This window comes from Asterias rubens, chromosome 2 (genome assembly GCF_902459465.1).
Source record: "Asterias rubens chromosome 2, eAstRub1.3, whole genome shotgun sequence".
NCBI classification, from domain to species: domain Eukaryota; kingdom Metazoa; phylum Echinodermata; class Asteroidea; order Forcipulatida; family Asteriidae; genus Asterias; species Asterias rubens.
The window spans coordinates 23265170-23285380 of NC_047063.1; the positions used below are offsets into that span (position 1 = coordinate 23265170).

The following is a 20211-nucleotide window of genomic DNA, read 5'->3' on the forward strand; positions in this document are numbered from 1 at the left end:
AGATGGAGAAACTCAGCATTCCGTCACGAAGGTTACCATTACGAGAACCGGTCTTCACTTAAGTCATTCCAACAACAAAACAGCTTCAACCAATTCAGACAAAGAACACGCAACTGCGTCAAATGAATCTTTCAATGACAACCTAAAAAATGATACACCTGCTTCTCCTAAACCAGTCACACTCGAGCAGAATTCCAGTTCTCAGTTCCCAACAGGCGAAAGCCAACAAACGATGACGCCTCGCAGCCATTCGAGAACAGACAAACACCGTACTAGGGAAGAGCCTCTAGGCTCCAGACATACTTTGAACAGAAAGTCAGGATTACACAGAGACGGCGGTGCAAGTTACACGGGCGTGATGAGTGACGATGATCGGAGTGGTCTGAACCCCGGTTCCTCTACTGAAAACAGCGCTTTGTCAAAAGAAAGTCATGACAAAGTCGCCAAGGGTGGCAGCAGGACATCCTCACCAAGTCAGAAGGTAGTTCCTATCAGAAACCCTGCTGTCCGAAATGTGACGGGAAAACCAGACAAAAGACCAGGAACCATTGAGAAGCACATGTTCGCCACTCCGAGGGCAAGTCTCACACAGACTAATGCTGTTGGAATGGTACCCATGAAGTCCGGTGAGACTCTGGACGTATACACCGTTCCAAAGTCCAAGTTGGAAGACCACAGTGGAGCAAAGTCCAAAGTTTCAGCAACAAACAACCAACCTGTGAAGCCATCACAACGTACAGAGTCTGTTGTACCTGGAGGGAATACAGCCAGGCAGCTCCCACCATTGAGCGGAAATCAAAGACAGCTTCCACCATTGAGTGTTCGAGACACGGAACACAAGTCAAAAGGCAGCGACAAAAGAAGAGGTCTAGGAGTACCAAAAGCAGAGGAGCTAGTAGATAGACACACGAAACAACAATTAAGACTTCGGACAGGAGAGCCACTTCCTACCCTCAGCGATATTCAACATGAAAAAGATAGAAAATTTTCTGAATCTAAGGCCAAACAGAAATCAAAAGATCGCTCTAAACCTGTAAAACGTCCACCTGATGGTACACAAGAAAGACAAGACATTGCTGATACCTCAACAGAAGGTACAGGACAGGAAAGGAAACCCAATGTCCAGAATAGCTTATCTACACTTAATCGAAATGTTCAAGAGCACAAGAGTGAAGTTGGGACCAATATTCTGCCAGCAATCGATCAAGCAATAGGTATTGAGACTGAACAAGAAAACGACACTTGGGGAACACAGTCACCCCTGAAAAATCTCTTGAATCAGTTTGAGAATTTTGAGTTGAGCCTGTCGCCACCACCAGCAAGTTCCTTGCCATCTGCAAGTTCCTTACCACCTGCAAGTTCCTTACCGCCTGTGCCCAAAACAGACAAGTCATTTCGTATGACTTACTCTACTCTCCCAAAAACCTTTGACTGGGACACCTCCAGGCAGCCCCCTGCGCTGACTCGTGGAACCCCATCCCCACAACCTCATGGACTTCTGAACGACTTTTTAGAGCATCAAGAAGATTATCCGAGACATGTTGGTGCCAGACTGAAAGGGACCTCAGCGGTACGTAGACAGAGCGGCGATATCTACGACAGATCCGCCCGGACGCCATCCAGGGTCTCCGGTAGAAAGACCAACTTATCAGTGTCCACATCCAGCAGCAAGTCCTCACAGGTGAGCGCGGCTGAGAGCGTTTGGGAATCCGTCAGCGGGATCTGGAGAAAACACACTCTTGAACTGAACAAACTCGAACGAATGGTGGCGTTGAACTTCTTGCCCCTTACATCAGCGTTCACGTTTTCCCTGTTTCAGCTGCCACCTCAGTACATGGAACAGAACCGCCTTCTGAGGGAACAGGCGATGCAAATAAGGACATTGAAAAAACCAAAGAAGATTGTGTTTAAGTTTGCCCCGAAACCCAAGAAAACAGCTTTTATAAGGAGACCTGCAAAGCTTGTCAAATGAATTAGAGAGAAGCATTTGTTTTTTAGGATGCTAATGGGCTACCATCGGAGGGGATTAAACCACTATTACAGTTTCACTACATTTCATCTAAAAACGAAAATGGTTTTATTGATCAAGTCTATAATCTCAGGCTCTTAGTGTGCAACTGTTTGTGACTTATTTCACTGCCAATGTTTGCTCAGTACATCCTTCAGGGTCCACTTGATGGTTCTGTTTCTTTGGAAGCAAATGACACAGCTTGGGAAGGAGCTGTCCGAGGGCTCAAGCTGTAGTTTGAGACATACATTAAATGATTTGGGTAATTTTTGTAACACAAAACACAATGTCCACAGATTTACATTAAACTTACACAGTTGGAAGATAATGATAGTAGAAAGCGTACCTTAAAATATTAGATGCTGAGGTGCAGTAGTTTTTGGAAAAAGAGTAAACAATGTCATGAAAATGCGTTTTTACTTGCGAAAATAATTTTAAAACATTGTTTTTTCTCATTTCTCAAAAACTACAGCACCTCAGCAAGTAATATTTTCAGGGAAGCTTTCTGCTATCATTATCTTCAAACTGTGTAAGTTTAGTGTATATCTGTTGACATTGTGTTTTTTGTCCAACAAAAAGTACATAGACCCTTTAAGTGTATACAATGATGCGGTTGTATCAACACGGGCAATCCTAGAAATGTGATGAAAGTTCTCTCTGTCTACCTGTAGGTGAGACCAAGAGCGTTGCAAAATGTTGAGTTGGAGAGGTTTACACTCCATGTCATTTCAGTTTTTAGATATCTGAAGGTTTGGTCACCAGTTGTTGTAACTATCCAAAATGTTTTGAACATCAAAGTGCTCAATAAAGACCATGGACCGACAACAAGTACATGAACTAAATAGTTGGAATATTATATTATCATAATGATGGAAAACCAAATGAACTATACAACAAAAATACTTTTGTGTAGCCAATTACAAAATGGTTTGGGTTGATATTGACAAGTTAGTTAAACCGCCAACATAGGGCTAGATAGAGCACTGGCAATATAATCCGGATGGCATTGTAATCCCACTCTTGTCAACTTTTCTTTGTTCAACCGTTTAAAAATTTACCCAATCAATTTCCCTTGAGGTTTATTATTTGATTTAAGGGTAACCCAACACGATAGACCCAAGGCTTTTTCTAAACCTTTGCTTACACACATTTCTCCATAATTGACAACGGACCCAAAGCCATAGCAGAAACCTTAGGCCAAACAATTCATAACTATTTTTTTTTATTGAAGCATTTCAAAAAAAGCAATTTCTCTAATAATTTAAAAAGCTTAGTTACAATCAAATGGATTAAATCTCAAAGCATCTGCAATGCTTGTTTGGATATTATCATTAGGGAAAGTGAAATGTCGTTTTGTCACAACTGGCCAACACCGAAACTATGGTAACATTTAAGAGTGCACAAGGAGGTGCATCGTTTTTTCTTTCTTCTGGCCAACTTCAGTTTCCAATTGCATTTTTTTCTGAAACAAGTGAGCGTTTTTTGCAACGCTATTTTTCTGTTTTACAAGATAATCTGACATGATTGTAATAAGTAATACAATATCTGTATGATAATGGGAAAATAGTTTTAAAGACATTGATATTATCACCTCGAAGCGTATAAAATGTAACACTTTACTTTTGTTGTTAAAACCTCAAAAGTCCAGATTTCAAATGGGGGTGGGAGGGCTAGGGGGTTGGGGAGTTGGCATGGACATATACTGGGTCTCAAGCTCCAAACCCCCCCCCCCCCCACCCCCAGTTAAACACCCCTTGCAACTGGCATATTTCAATTACATCTGCAGAAGATAATGTTGTAATTTTTATGAAAAGAAACTGAAGAGTAAGGGTCATGCCACGCGAGGTAACCAGTTCCAGCCAATTTCCAAGAAGATAATCTATTCACATTTAATGGTTCACATATTAATTATTGGGATCATCAGGCACTATTTGAAAAATGACTTATGTGCTACCACAGTAGTACCCTGCACTGCAGTTGATTGCCTCCAAGTTGCCTGGAAAAGTTGCCTCGTGTCACAAGGCCCTAAGAAATAAAACAAACTTAATCAAATCCATTGATGGCATTAAGGCCAAGTCACACTGCAGCGATAACGAAAACGATAACGACACAAAGAGAACGCATTCTATTGGTTGAATGGCTCCAAGCAGAATACACCCATGCTTATTCAACCAATCGAGGACATGCATTTTTTTGTTCTCGTTTTCGTTCTCATTATCGGGGTCTGTGTGACAGGGCCTTTACATCTGCGATAGAGGTTCTATGTTGAGTAGTGAGAATCCATTCTTGAGGACTTGATGGACACTTCTCAGAAGATAAAGACGAGCAAACATGACGGCGATAAGATGAGGTCTGGGCTCCTGGAGGAGAGTGTATGGGGAGAGAGGATCAGCATTAAAACAAGGATCCAATTTCACAGAACCCTTTAAGCAAAAGATTTTGCTTGACAAAAATTATTGCTTAGCAGAAATGAGCAGGATACCAGTCACAAAATGTACATGTCTTAAAGCAGTTTGGCTGGTAACAAGCATTGGGGAGCTGTTGATAGTATAAAACACTGTGGGAAATGACTCCCTCTGAAGTAACTTATTTTTTGAGAAAGAGGTAATTTTTCACTAAAATAATAAAAGACTTCTAGCTAGAAGTCTTTTATTCTTATCTGCAAGCAGACTCATTCGTCCAACAAGGGTGTTTTTTCTTTCAGCATTTCCTCGCAACTTCGATGACCAATTGAGCCCACATTTTCACAGGCTTGTTATTTTATGGTTATGATGGGATACACCAAGTGCGAAGACTGGTATTTGACAATTACCAAACGTGTACCTTCCCTTTAAGTAGCTCTATGAAATTGGACCCCGGGCTTATCACCGAATTTTGCGCTTAGGATCACCCTTCTCAGCCTACTGGGCAAGCTTAGGATCACCCTTCTCAGCCTACTGGGCAAGCATAGGATCACCCTTCTCCGCCTACTGGGCAAGCTTAGGATCACCCTTCTCCGCCTACTGGGCAAGCTTAGGATCACCCTTCTAAGCCTACTGGGCAAGCTTAGGATCACCCTTCTCAGCCTACTGGGCAAGCTTAGGATCACCCTTCTAAGCCTACTGGGCAAGCTTAGGATCACCCTTCTCAGCCTACTGGGCAAGCTTAGGATCACCCTTCTCTGCCTACTGGGCAAGCTTAGGATCACCCTTCTCAGCCTACTGGGCAAGCATCGCATTTCTGCACTAGCTGTGAAAGCTAAGAATGCCTAGCAACTTGGACTACACACGCGCACAAGCAAAAAATCTATGCTATCCCATGAAATACACTAGACGTAAGCGCGTAAAGCAAAGACTATTTACTTACTATAAGCAAAGCAACGAAATTGGGCCCGGATCTTCAATGTCATAACATAAATAGTACCAACACATGGGACCCAAGGGATCCATTTGATGGATGAGGCAATTATTGTGAAAGAGTCTTGCTCAAGGACACAAGTTCAATGTGCCAGACCTGAACCCAAACTCTAACATCACCAAAACTTGATGTACTAGACCACTCAGCAGTGACACAAATGCAAGGAAGTCCTCTACTGCAAGGGATGGTCAGGTTGGCATAATGGCATCTTTCTTTGCCTTCCACCTTTAGGACCCTGCAGCCGATTTCACGAAACGCTAGGATCAATCCTATCTCGAGTTAGGACGAGTAACCCGTCCTAACTTAGGATGGGTTCAATGCGTCCTACGTATTTGGATACGGAACTGAATCCGTCCTAAGTCCGAAGATTAATCCTAAGTTAGGAAGACTTTGGTGAAATCGACGGCTGGTGCCTCAGGCACTCTGTGGATTGGGTTTTCAGTTCCAGCCTGATTGCGTGGGTCTTTCCTGGAATTATCTATTGAGGTTTGTACTCCCACACCTAAAACTGAGACTTCCGTTCTTATCTTCACTCCATAAGGTTTTTTGGCTAGTGTAGTGATTAGGTTTGTTTTTCTGAGAATCCTTGATTTCACAACCATAATTATTCAATGAAACGGAGGCGAATAATAGCAATTCAAAGTGGCAAGCTCACTATAATCTTACCCCTAATATGTGGGTATGGCTGTAGTACGAACTGAGGTCTCTACACAGACTGGCAAGAAAACTGCACACCTGGAAAACAAACACATTTATGTGACATAATCTTTTTTGACAGCTGAGCGTTTTCATGGAAACACAAAAAAAGTTTTTAACATTTCTGATTTCCACACAGGACTAAGAAACACAACTCTTTTTCTAAGTAAGTTTAAAATACTCTCTAAGACCTTGTGTGAATTTGTGGCTGCCTTCAAATTAACTTGCGCTGAAGAAAACTGTCATGTGAAAATGGAAGTACATGATCTAAAGGTTGTCTTTGGAGATTGCAGGAAATTTTTTGCCTGTTAAGTATCTGATAATGTTTTTGAGTCAAGCTTTGCATGAAATGGGTGGTAAGAAATAACTACCACTTGTAAGCTCGTGGGCACAAAACTAACTTGAAAACACACTTATCAAGTTTAGGCTCTTTAAAGCCATTGGACCCTTTCGGTACAGAAAAAAATAAAAGTTCACAGATTTACAAATAACTTACAGGGTTTACAGAAGGTAGTGGTGAAACACTTCTCTTGAAATATTATTCCATGAAATGCTTTACTTTTTGAGAAAACAGTAAAACAATATCAATTCTCGATAGCGAGAATTACGGATTTATTTTAAACACATGTCATGACACGGCGAAACGCGCGGATACAAGGGTGGGTTTTCCCGTTATTTTCTCCCGACTTCGATGACCGATTGAGCCTAAATTTTCAAAGGTTTGTTATTTTATATAGAAGTTGTGATACACGAAGTGTGGGCCTTGGACAATACTGTTTACCGAAAGGGTCCAATGGCTTTAAAGGATTTGGGTATTTTTTTTAACACAAAACACAATGTCCACAGATTTACATTAAACTTACACCGTTTGAAGATAGTGATAGTTGAAAGCATACCTTAAAATATGAGTTGCTGAGGTGCTGTAGTTTTTGAGAAATGAGTAAAACAATGTCATGAATATACAGTTTCACATGCTAAAATAATATTCGTCTCATGATCACTGAGACAAAAATTATTTTACTCATTTTTTAAAAACTACAGCACCTCAGCAAGTAATATTTTCAAGGAAGCTTTCTACTATTATTATCTTCAAACTGTGTAAGTTTAATGCAAATCTGTGGACATTGCATTTTTGGTCCTACAAAAAGTACACAGACCCTTTAAGTACTGTCATTAGGATGCAGTGTTCCTTAGCTACATGTATGTACCAGGAGTCTCTTTCTGACAGACATGGCACAATGCAAACGTCAATTCTTACTGTTATTGTTATTATGTATAAATCTCCTTAAGGAGGAGTGTTGGCTCTGAAAAGGTTGTTGGTAGAGTCTCGATGTTCAGAACAGTGGGTCGTATGAATAAAAAGTAGTATTTACTGACAAGTACTAGCAAAAAGTAAAAGCATAAACTTCCAAGTAGAAGCATTCAGTAAAAGCATCTTCTAAATTCCGTATGAATAAACCTATTCTTTTACTGCAAAGTATTCACTTAATGCTTTGGAGTAAATACTTCTGATATACCATGGCTGAATGGCTCTTTAACAAAAGGTTTCCTTTGTATTACAACTCCCATTCACGTCTACGTACGCGCTCACACACACACACAGCCAAAGCAGCATTTGATTTAACAGAAACATAGAAATCTTCAATACAGCCATGAGGTTTTTATTCTGACAACATTTTGATGAAGACGACTCATGGACACACAGAATCAAAACGTTTTTGTTAAGCTTTTGAAACTTGGAGTGGAGCATGACAGCGCTGGATAGAGAAGATGAGAGCTGGGTATACGAGCATAGCTATTTAATTTAAACTTTAATAATAACACGAACAACATTTTATTGAAATGCATTTAATTGTTTAAAAAATTACTTCTTCTGATTTTATGAACAATAAGCCTTAATGATCGAGGCATTCATTTCTGAGTTGAAAAAATTCTATATATCTTTTTAAAAAGCTTACTGTAATGATACAAAACGGTTTTTTACAAACGGTTTTATTTTATCCTCAGCATATATATACAAGTTTGATTAAAAGCAGTTTGAGTTTGTGTGTATTGTTTCTGTTGTGAAACACTGTGTATGTGTCTATTAAATATTTCAGTGATGTCTTTTCTTTGGACTAAAAAATTTATCCTGTAAGGAACACTCATAAACACTGTCATTTCTTCGGACGAGCCCTTTACTTCTGTGCCCAAGGTAGCTCTGGAGCTACCTTGAAAAATCACTAGTACTTACTTGCATTTTGTAGTATATTCTCCATTTTACTCATATGGAAGTAAGTAAGTGCTAAAATTAAAAGAAGTTACTTTTTGGTAAAAGTAGATACTTTTAGCATTTTAGTAAATACTTTTAAGTAACAGTTTTAACTTCCTTTTATTCATATGGATGGTAGTAAATACTTGAAATTTTCAAGTAAAAGTAAGTACTACTTTTTATTCATACGACCCAGTATCCTCTGATCATCTTCAGGAGAAGGGATAAATAAACTGTTTTCCTAAAGATTAAGACGAGCAGAGTATACTGTTTGAAATGTCAATGCCCCATCAGCTCTTTGTAGAGCCAACACTCATCCCAAACACGTTTGTTATACACGGTTTTACCCGCAAAAGTTACTTCCTATAAGCTACCTTGGTCCAATTTCATAAAAAAGCTATTTACCGTTAGCAATGGTAAATACCGACTTATCCGAGGTTAACACGTGAGAGACGTAACAAAGCAAATCCATAGTGAACGTGCATGCGCCCCTAGAAATTTCTGCTACCTTGAGAAACTACGTTTATGCATATAACAAAATTCTGCTACAGTAAGCACAAAAATTTGCTTACTGGTAAACAGCTTTATGAAATTGGGCCCTGCTGTGAAAAGGCTAAACTGCCGCAAAAAAACACAAAACACAACTCTAAACATTTTGCGTAGCTTACCCTATGTGTCTGAATGTTGAGGTGTGGCCCTTTTCCGTTTTGTAAATCACTAACGCATTCAGACAGCATGACTGGATATTGTAGCACGTAGTTGAAGGCAAGGCCCCACTCCTGGTCTTCCCGCAGAAGACTGAAGTCTATGGTTGAGATACTTGGCAGCGGAGGGTAAGTCGCTGATTAACAAAGTAATAATAATAATAATAACTTGTTTTTATATAGCGCTTTTTACACCAGAAGGGTGCCCCAAAGCGCTTCACATTATTACCCCTGGTCACTGGGCCTTAAATCACTCCTTAAACCATCTCAGCTCCCTGGTAGGGAGTATACAGCCTTGTACAACAATAATATGTGCTACTCGGCTAAATCAATCACAAGAACCATCTCTGCCCTCACAGGTACCCATTTACCCCTGGGTGGAGAGAAGCAATTATAGTTAAGTGTCACGACCGGGATTCAAACTCACACTCTGCTGAACAGAAGCACCAGAGCTTGGGTTCGGTGCTCTTATCCGCTCGGCCACGACACCCTTAAAAAAAGAGGTGACAATCTTGTGGTGAGTGAATATTTCAAAAGTTACACCACTATGTTTCGACACCCCTATAGGCCCTTTCACACTATAACAATCTTGATGTTGGACACTGATACGATCTGTGTAATGTAGACTGCCATTTGCACACTACAACTTTATTTTCAGCGTGATGTCAATCCAGATAGATGCTTTATTTGTGTTGAAACCAACCCTGCTTGGGAGGTGGATTGAGATATCTCGATCCGTGTCCAAAAATCTCATTTGCCGGGTTCTTTTTCGATCAGTGTTGAGTGTGCGTTATGCTGTAGTTATTAAGCGCATAAAGAAAAGGGGCTCCGTAAACAAAACTGCTGCAAAGCGTCACTAAACGTTACTACGCACCAGTACGCACCACACTTCAACACGTTGCACCTGCAGGATCAAAAGTTACACGTGTAACCAAGAAGCTGATTTCGCGCAGGACTTGTGTGAAAGCGAAGCATTTTGAATCCGTGTTGAAATTTTACCGAGCCAACCTTGAGCCCAGCCGCATAAGTTGCAACACGGATTGAAAGTCTATAGCGTGAAAAGGCCTTATGTTTTGATACCCCTATGTTCCGACAACCCCAGTGTAATTCCCCAACCCCAACCCTACATGTAGCATGTAAATCAATAGGGGTGTCCAAATAGAGTGGATTCACCATATTTCAGGATAATGACAGATTTTTCTCTTCGAACATTTGAAAGCTGAAGAAGATGAGCAGATTTGATTTAAATATAAAGGTTTAGATTGAAGTTTTGGTCGGCGTCGTTAATAAAGGGAGGGTTTGTGGTAGCACCGTGCGTATTGAGCTGTTCTGGTTCTGAGAAGAACCTACCATAATCAAAATATTCTCTACACAAATATGACTATCAATTTATAGCCTTGCTCAAGGCAGTCGAATTATTCACTCCGAAAAAAGACCGCCGCTGTATAAAAAAAAAACGTATTCACTGTGGTACGAGTGTGGATGACTTGTGTGCACAGTAGTCGTACGATGTGACAGTGTGTATACGGGTGGGTCATGCGGTGTGATTACACGCACCACGCACAGGGTAATAGGGTGGGTTTAAAGCGGCGTCTTTTCGGAGCGAATAATGCGACTGCCTTGAGCAAGGCTAATCAATTTACAGCTATTGGTATGCCTTAATTGTAATTCAACAATTAATTTGGCATGGTGTGCCCCCTCCTACTGTGTCTTTACAATGTTCTTGGAATCTCAGGATTTCTATAGACAATTTTAGGGGGTTATATCTGTACAAGAGGAAAAGTTGTTTTAAAGGCAGTAGACACTATTGGTAATTACTCAAAATAATTATGAGCATAAAACCTCAACCACGTTCCCAGGGGTGATTGATCTCACCGCGCCATTTTTTCCCAGCATGCCTTGCTTGATTTTAACCCCTGGAGTTGGCAAATTTAAATGTGCTATATGCTAGCACATTTAAATGAGCCATAAATGAGCGTACATATTCATTATTCAATATTTCCTATGCGCGCACGCATGTCTTTCGTCTTAGAGAACGTTTTTGTTTTTGATTTAAAAAACATGTTCGTGTCATAAAAACACGGGCGTGATCAACAAGCAAATATCTTAAAACTACGCACGCATGCACTTGACATACAATTTCCTGAGCCAATCAGCGTTGTTTCTTAGTACATCCCTCCCATGGGTTAGTGACGAGAGGTATCGATATGGCGTGCTGCCCATGGTAGCGAGGCTGATAAAACCTTACTTGGTAACGAGTAATGGGGAGAGGTTGATAGTATAAAACATTGTGAGAAACGGCTCCCTATGAATTGACGTAGTTTTCGAGAAAGAAGTAATTTTCAACAAATTTGTTTTTGAGACCTCAGAATTAGAATAGAGGTCTCGAAATCACGCATCTGAAAGCACACAACTTCAGGAACAAGGGTGTTTTTTTTTTCATTATTATCTCGCACCTTCGATGACCGATTGAGCTTAAATTTTCAGGCATTTTGTATGCATATGTTGAGATACAGCAAGTTTGTAGGATGGTCTTTGACAATTACCAAAAGTTTCTAGTGTCTTTAACGTATTAAAACATTTGGACGGGAGGGACACTACACACCCTCTGCTAGAAATCGGGCAGGGTATACAATTCAACCTGCCGACCATAACAAAGTAGATGAGTAAATACGAAACATACCTTTTTTAACTTCCTGCTCAAAACGACTAAACAGCGTACACAGCCGGGCATAGTTATACATGACAAAGACACCATCCCTGCTATCCGGCCATGTGCTATTGTTGTGGCTGTTGGAGAGGTCCAGTTTAAGCTGTGGAGGAAAAATAAAGTTTCAATCCAAAGCTTTAGCAGAATTGCGGGTTGCGGCTGCGACTTGGTCAACGAATTGAATCAGAGTAACACTTAGTAACAGTTAGTAACAGTTGCAGTGGCAGCTTGACAGTCATTTGTTCACGCCCTCCATTTCTTATTCAAAAATACTATTTTTGTTATAATTTGCCTCTGGTTATGAAACTAAGGATGCATGGCGTGGCCGAGCGGTTAAGACACACAGAGAACTCAAGCACTGGTGTTTCTATGTATCAGCACAGTGTGGGTTAGAGTCTCGGGCGTTGCACTTGTGTCCTTAAGCAAGACACTTTACCAATGTTGATATTTCCTTCAGATGGGACTTTAAGTAGTAGGTCTCATGTAATGGGATTGGTAGTGCGTGTCAAAGAACCCAGGGGCCGATTTCACAAAGAGTTAGGACTCGTCTTATCTCAAGTTAGTACGAGTAACTCTTCCTAACTAAGGATTAATCTTAAGGTCTGCATGCTACAGTGCAGGGTTGGGACTCGTCTTAAGTCCTCAGTATAGTCTTAAGTTAGGAAGAGTTTTGTGAAATTGACGGCAGAACACTTATCATGGAAGAGTAGGGGTTGACCCCCGTACTTCTTAATCAACTAGAAAGAATCCTTTTATAGCTTTCCTCGGGTTTCCCAGCTACAGTGATTAAGTTCACCAATGACGCATCCTTGTTTTCATAACAATAAAGTAAACTTCATCACAGTGGCTCCCAGGCCTTAGGAGTCGTGTACAATAATGGTAAGTAGGATTTGAAACTTTGCATGGTGGAAATACGATATAAAAAGGTTTGCGGTAACACCATAACACCATGTAATGACTATCTCTAATGAGTTGGGGTGGTTCTGAAAAGAACCTTTGGTTTAACTTGTTGTTTCGATCAGTACGCTCTGATCGTCGTCTGGAGAAAGCAGAAAACAATAACGGTGTTTGCTGTGTGAATAAGAAACACTTAACCCCTTAAACAGTTAAACAAAATAAAAGCAAAAATCTTGATAACTTACAGTGCCATATCTTTAATCAAACTTAAAATTTGTAGAGAACATGTTCCACAAAAAAAAACAGAAAATAGAACTAGCTGTTGCAAACTGCAAGCTTGCAACTGTAACTTCACTAAATAAGAGGCAATTTAAAAATGTCAATGATTTTGTGGAGTATTTTCAATTTTTAATGGTGAAACTGCGAATAAAAAACAGGAAATCAGCTGATCCGAGGAAAATTTGCATGCCTGAAACTGCTTACCAACCGAAAGCTGGACCTAAATGCAAAAAACTAGTTAATGGCCAGACAAAAAAATCCTCACCATGTGTCGGTGCTGCTTGCCTAGTATTTCAAACTTTAAGCCAGCGATGGTCAGTCTATGAATTAGACTCTCCCAACCTTCACCTTTAATATTTGTGAAAATAAAACAACATTGGATACTTGTTATAATAAACTGCAATAATAATAATCTAGACATTAGGTGTTTACAAAGGCGTTCTGTACTTTCCCGAGTAAGAATGTCATGCGTCAAATTATTGGTCAACTCACTGGAAAGTATTGCCAAGGGTAGTGCAGGATTATTAACTTAGATAAGACATTTCTAAGAAAATAAAACTAGCTGTTGCAAACAACTTACCAACCGATGGTATAAATGCAAAAAATAGTTAATGCCTGATGTTTTGACCCTAGCAGAGTCTTTCTCGAATGCTAAATGACAACACGACAAACATGAACAGGAGCATAAGATATTTCTATTACCTTGTACTTCTTCCCCATATTTCAAGATGGACGCTTCCCTGGTTTGAGATTCTCTTAACCTAAGGAGCTCTGAAGCGCTTATAGTTCCTTTAAACCCAGCCCCACACACAGCAACAGGTCCGTGGGTAACATGGTGCTGATTGATGCCAGGTAGTGAAGCGTGTCCGGTACACAGCCGCCACGCCAGGTCAACTTGCTGTTGCCGAAAACCCATATCTTGGCTCGATACGTGGATGAGGTGAGAAGGCTACAAGGGAAGACAGATAAGAGTTCAAAGGTCGCATACCAGAAGAGACAGGGCTCGAATATTACACTGGGCCTGAGGCTATCATGGTGTGGCCATCTTGAATTTCTCCCATTGATATCAATGTAACCAAACCGAGGCTGGATGAACAAAATGGTCTGGTTCCTATTCGCAAAATGATTATTAGCATACATTATTTTTATTTGATATGAGGACCATGACCAATATAGAGGCATCATGACAAAGGTCTATAGTCTTGGTTCAAGACCTTTCTAAAAGTGTTGTATTCCCAAGATCCAATTGACCCAATTCACCTGACGTCATCATCAGAATAATCTTGGATGCGCCATTTTGGTGGTCAATGTCAACATGTGTTATTCAGAGACCAACATGGTGAGCGTGGCATCAGGTGCCGCATGTGATGCGCGTGCAAGGGGTCAATAGATGGAAACTTGCATCAGGGATAAAGAATATTTATTTTGGTTTACCCATATAAACCGATGTGTGTTAGCACTGTATACTCAGTATTTTCCGGAGCTCACAGGCATATTGCTTGGGTAGGATTCAAACCCACGACCTTTGCAATTCTAGATCAGTGTCTTAGCAAACAAACCACCGAGATTGCCTGGTAGCTAGAGGCAGTTCAGATCCTATATTTTAGCAGTGGGTACCGCAAAGATTTAATGGATGGAAGTTGCGTCGAGGATAAACCCAAGATCCATCGTCATGACAGGAGTATGCAGCACGACAACCAAACAAATTAATTGGCTCACAGAGTGCTAGTCATTTACATAAAAAACCTCTACCCTCGCAGGTAGCCGTTTATTCTTGGGTGATGAGAAACAATTAAAAATAAGTAACTTATCCAAGAAAACAAGGTTCAGACCGAGATTCGAAGGCCGCTATGATCCGTGGATGACTCAGCCATTAGAATTTGAGATCGATGACCACTTGGTCACGACACGCAGAAAAATAGACAAGCAAAATTTCACGGCTCTGCTTACAGCCGAGTTCTGCGCTTACCATCACCATCCGCCGCTTACTGTGCAAGTGCCAAATGTCTGCGCTAGCTATTTAAGCGAGGGAACCAAATAACATGGAGTACGCAAAGATTCTTTGCTTACGGTAAGCAGAGCCATGAAATCAAGCCCTGATCATTTTACCGGTGGTTGCAGCTGACTAAGACCTTGTTCAATAGTACAGCACTGCATCATCACAGGAGAAGGTGTTCCATTTGAAGAGACCACTAGACATAAAAAGAAAAAAAGAAAAAAAAGGTAAATAACTAAAGGCACTGGATACTATTGGTAATTGCTCAAAATAATTGTTAGCATAAAAACTTACTTGTTAGCGATCAATGGAGAGATGTTGATTGTAAGCCTATAAAAGCTTTTGAGAAATGGCTCTTTTTGAAGTATTGTCATTTTTGAGAAAGAAGTTATTTTGCCACTAACATATTTTAATTTGATTACGAGTCGAATTCAAACATCTAAAAGCACATTTTGTTTCTTCCATTATTTTCTCGCAACTTCGACGACCAACTGAGTTCAAATTTTCACAGGTTTGTTATGTTGAGATACACCAAGTGAGAAGACTGGTCTATGACAATTACCGAAGGGGTCCAGTGTCTCTACATCTGTACTATTCAAATAACCTAACGTCATCAGAGCTTCTAAAGAGGTTGACTGAAGCATTTTACGGGTCAAAGGTCAAATTGCTGCTCCTACCTGTTACCCTCTGTAGGTTCTTGTCATATCCAGATTTTCCATGTGCGAGTTTTTCCTCAGCGATAAACTGTTGCAAATCCAGCTGGACCTCACTTGATAAATCCAACACCTCTTGCTCATCTCTCCTCCGACCGTGACCTTTGACATCATTTCCAACTGACCTCTGACCTAAACCTACATCGTCTGACCTCTGACCCGAGCCTTTATCGTCCTGACGACCTGACTCTGAATGTATCCTGTATTTAGAGCTATTTGCAGCTAGGATTAATTGCTGTTGTGTTTCACATCTTGAGCTCTCTTCTGATGAAATGTCTGCTGTGTGTTTATAAATTGAACCAAGTCCAAACTGGGTGAGTACTTTGGAAAATGCTGGTGTAGTTGGCGTCAAATGATTAACTTGAAATCTGCCAATGAAAAGTTCACATAAAGGTTCACATTAAATAGGTTCACATGTGATATTGATTTGTTTAAATCTACTTTGCTGTTTATATTGTTCGCTATAAGAACTTGTCCTGCTATTTTTGCTATTATAATGCAGTGGGAGTAGATTATCGGTTTATTTATTTATTTCATTTAAATTTACTCAGGGTGAGCTAAACCAGTATGAACTGATTTCAATTTGGAAATGCATCATTCAAATTATCACAAATACCATAAACTAGGCACTACTTTGGTAATTACTCCGAAAAATTAATGACCATAAAAAGTACTTTGTACTAAGCACTGCAACTCTTGGTAGTCTTTAATTTTCCTGAAAAACAATTCCCTTTAAAGGAACCTGGTTTTAGAGAGAGGGATTTGAAAACATTTCAATATGAGAAACGTTTCAGCATGAAACGTTTCTCACATTGGACTAGTCATTCTTCCTGCACAGACAGAATCGCACTAGATGTTTTGCAATATCTAAAATATTAACAGGTAAGTGTAATTGTATGTTTATAGGAAAACAAAGGAACAGTTCCAAAAAACATTTTTGCCTTTAAATAGATACAAAAGATAAAACATATGCTAATAAAATACAAAAAAAACATTACCTACTGCCAAACAGCCAAATCTGTTTGTTTACAGTGGGATGGGTCGTTTTTAAAAGGCAGCGAACACTATTGGTAATTGTCAAAGACTAGCCTTCACGTTCACGGTTAATGTATCTCAACTTATGCATAAAATAACAAACCTGTGAAAATTGGAGCTCAATCGGTCATCAAAGTTGCCAGATAATATTGAAAGAAGAAAACACCCTTGTCACACGAAGTTGTGTGCGTTTAGATGGTTGATTTCGAGACCTCAAGTTCTAAATCTGAGGTCTTGAAATCAAATTACTTCTTTCTCGAAAACTATGGCACTTCAGAGGGAGCCGTTTCTCACAATGCTTTATACCATCAACCTCTCCCCATTACTGTACTCGTCACCAAAAAAGGTTTTATGCTAATACCTATTTTGAGTAATTACCAATAGTGTCCACTGCCTTTAATTTAAAGTGGGGTGGGCATGAGGGGTAATTCTTTGTGGCTTGGTACTTTAAGCTATTTTGCTTCTTTGTATCTTTATGTATTGATTTGTATTATATTTCTATGCCAGTGTAAAGTGTAATAAATTTAATACATTACAAATACACGTTATACAAAAAATAATTGTGACAGACCCTGCTTCTCTGATTAATCTGGAAAGGTGTTCTGTCAACAGAAGACCCCTCAACTGATTCAGCGACACCTCAACATTTTCTTCTGTTGCTCTCCTTTCTCTCTCCGCCCTTAGGAGACTGTTATTTACAACGCTCACTCCAGGAGGAGCTTTAGCCGGGTCTTGGATGGATGCCTCAGACTTCCCATATTGATCGCCTAGTTGTGAAACCGTGCTCAAGACGTGCTTGAAAACGCTAGGACGATGGAGATTGATACTCAGCGATCCCTTGGCTGTGATGATGCAGGATTTGATTGGAAACGGCCAGTGACTGGATTCCTTTTTCAATTCTTCTGAGAATGCGGTGATGTTGAGGTCCTGAAAGACAATAACAGTTGTGCAATATTATAATAAAGTGAACTTAGTTGTGTTTAATTTGCTAGAAACAATTGCGCAAAGAACCCTACCACCAGGCAGATGTTTGGAAATAAGTAGCAAAATTTAATTAATCACAAGGGTCAGCCTGCTTGTATAAATAATCGTAGAATTTAATAACAATTTTGCAGAAAAAATTAAGGAAAAGTTTCCGTATGGCACACCACTTTTTCATTCGATATGAAATAATATATAATTTACCTCAATGAGATATCCCTTTCTGTAAAAATTGGTGAAAAAGGTGTGGCGCCATACGGAAAGTTATCCAAATTTAAAATATTGAAAATATTACACACAATTTTTTTTCTCAAATGTTGTTATGCTAGGATATCATATGATTAGTTGCGATAACGTAACCCTCCTCCCGACGGCCGAAAGGTCGGAGGCGTTATCTCAACTAGAATATATGATGTGTAGCTTTACTCCTTTAAATTTAAGACACTGCAACACTGTTGCCGTGAGAAACGGCTCCCTCTGAAGTAACGTACTTTGTGAGAAAGAGGTAATAGTTATACACACACAAAATTAAAATATCTTTAGGCCTGAAGAAGCCTTTTAGTTTTATATTCTACTGAAGAAGTAAAACTGAGAAAACACACAAACAAGTGTAGTAGTAGTAGTGAAGAAACAATGAATGAAAAACACCATTGTTTTTCATTCATTGTTTCTTCACTACTACTACTACACTAGTGTAGTAGTACTACTTATTCTCTTGCAACTTCAATAGCCCAATTGAGTCAAAATATTGTTATTGTATGACTACAATGGTATAACGACTATCATAACAAGAATCACTTGGAATTAAGAGTAACTAAAGCTGCTGAAAATCACACAAAAAACACCCAACCACTTCCTCGAGTCATATTAGTTAGTAAAGCTTTACCTTAATTTTCAATCTCTCCACCATCGCCGCAGCCACACTGAAATCACAAATATTGGGTTTGTTACATGGTCGCAAGATCGTCGAATTCAATCCCGATTTAGCTACACTCGTTTTCTTACCATACGATAAGATAAACGTCTCGAGTTGTTCTGTAAACACAGTGAAATCTTTCAAAATTTCCCCCATTTTAAATTTCATTCTCCGTGGTGTGTGTCACTCAGCATTCTCAGGTTGGCATGTTTTTGCACCATCAAGAAAAACATGAACCGTGTAGTTTTTAACCGAGACGTCTTCAACTCTTTCCTGCCGTGTATTGATGCGCATGGTTTTGGTGCCAGTCTAAACTTTTGCTGTCTGCTAATGCTGATTGCGCCCTCTATAGCCTCAGTCGCTTTTTAAACTTCAGTTCCATTATTTTGCGGAAAGTTTTCAACTTGTGGGTAACCCTTCTTTGACCAAAGCGGACACTTTTTGTCTTGAAAATAAAAAAGATTAGTTAATGACCCAATTGTTTTCCCACGATATTGCCCAATTTAAGAGGAGGGAAAGTTGTTCATGGGCATGAGCAAAACTGGACCCTGGTATCACTAGTTTTCTGGCGGTGGCACTGGATTGGGACTTGAGTCAAGTCTAGTGGCTCTGAAGCTGCTATTGAATTTTGTTGCGGCTCAATTTCGAGACCATTATTTTTGCCCGGAGATTCTGCCTGCGTTAGATTGGCTCTTCATCAGGAGGGTTTAATCAACAGAGGGCGCTATAGAAGAACTTTTTACACAGTTATGAACTTTTCCCCATGGTTTGGAGGGCCGCGGGGAAAAAAAAAGGCATCGCAAAGGGTGATGCTTCCACATTAACTGTGAACTGGCACGCAAAAACTCATTCGTTTTTGATGTGATTTGAAATGCATTATTTTTCATACCCAAATAATGATAATGACACGTTCGTATTATTTCTGATGAAATGGCGTCCCATGGAACAACCCACCTTAGCATTAGCTGTACTAGGCCCTATAGACCATTGCCAAATTTCACAGAGCCTCTTTAAAGCACATAAAGTAGCTAAGCATCAGCCAACATTCTCACGGTACAATTTGAAATTGGTATCCTGCTCATTTCTGCTAAGCATAAACTTAATAAAGGCAGTGGACACTATTGGTAATTACTCAAAATAATTATTAGCATAAAACCTTTCTTGGTGACGAGTAATGGGGAGAGGTTGATGGTATAAAACATTGTGAGAAACGGCTCCCTCTGAAGTGCCATAGTTTTCGAGAAAGAAGTAATTTTCCACGAATTTGAGGTCACGAAATCAAGCATCTGAAAGCACACAACTTCGTGTGACAAGGGTGTTTTTTTCTTTCATTATTATCTCGCAAGTTCGATGACCGATTGAGCTAAAGTTTTCACAAAATGAGGTTTGTTGTTTTATGCATAAAATATGTTGAGATACACCAACTGTGAAGGCTTTATTTACCAATAGTGTCCACTGCTATTAAGCAATGTTTCTGCTTTAAAAAAAAACCTCTATGAAGTTGGGCCCAGTAGGCCTATATAGGGCTAGGCCTGATGAAAACACCCTTGGAGAAGTGGGACACCCACACAGTTAGGTCAAGATCAACCACCGTATCCCGGAGCCTTGGTACGCCACACTAAAAACTGC

General features: G+C 39.9%; 1 protein-coding gene across 1 annotated transcript; it reads right to left on the bottom strand.

Annotated features, from left to right (window-relative positions):
* Nucleotides 1–4083: 4083 nt before the first annotated feature.
* LOC117306933 (DALR anticodon-binding domain-containing protein 3-like) lies at nt 4084–18761 on the bottom strand. The gene is made up of 10 exons (XM_033791512.1): nt 18553–18761; nt 17257–17612; nt 15615–16018; nt 15051–15133; nt 13644–13890; nt 13207–13289; nt 11739–11868; nt 9020–9192; nt 6071–6139; nt 4084–4368 (listed from the first exon to the last, which is right to left on the bottom strand). The coding sequence occupies exons 1-10, from the start codon at nt 18748–18750 to the stop codon at nt 4249–4251; spliced, it is 1863 nt and encodes a 620-aa protein (XP_033647403.1). The 5' UTR covers nt 18751–18761; the 3' UTR covers nt 4084–4248.
* Between the last annotated feature and the right edge of the window lie 1450 nt (nt 18762–20211).

Coding starts and splice junctions, on each gene's coding strand:
- LOC117306933 (XM_033791512.1), bottom strand. CDS start 18,750: ATGAAATTTAAAATGGGGGAAATTTTGAAAGATTTCACTGTGTTTACA. Junction 13,891..15,050: donor TTAGTCAGCTGCAACCACCG/GTAAAATGATCA, acceptor CTTCCCTTGTAG/CCTTCTCACCTCATCCACGT. Junction 9,193..11,738: donor TGAGCAGGAAGTTAAAAAAG/GTATGTTTCGTA, acceptor TTTGTTAATCAG/CGACTTACCCTCCGCTGCCA.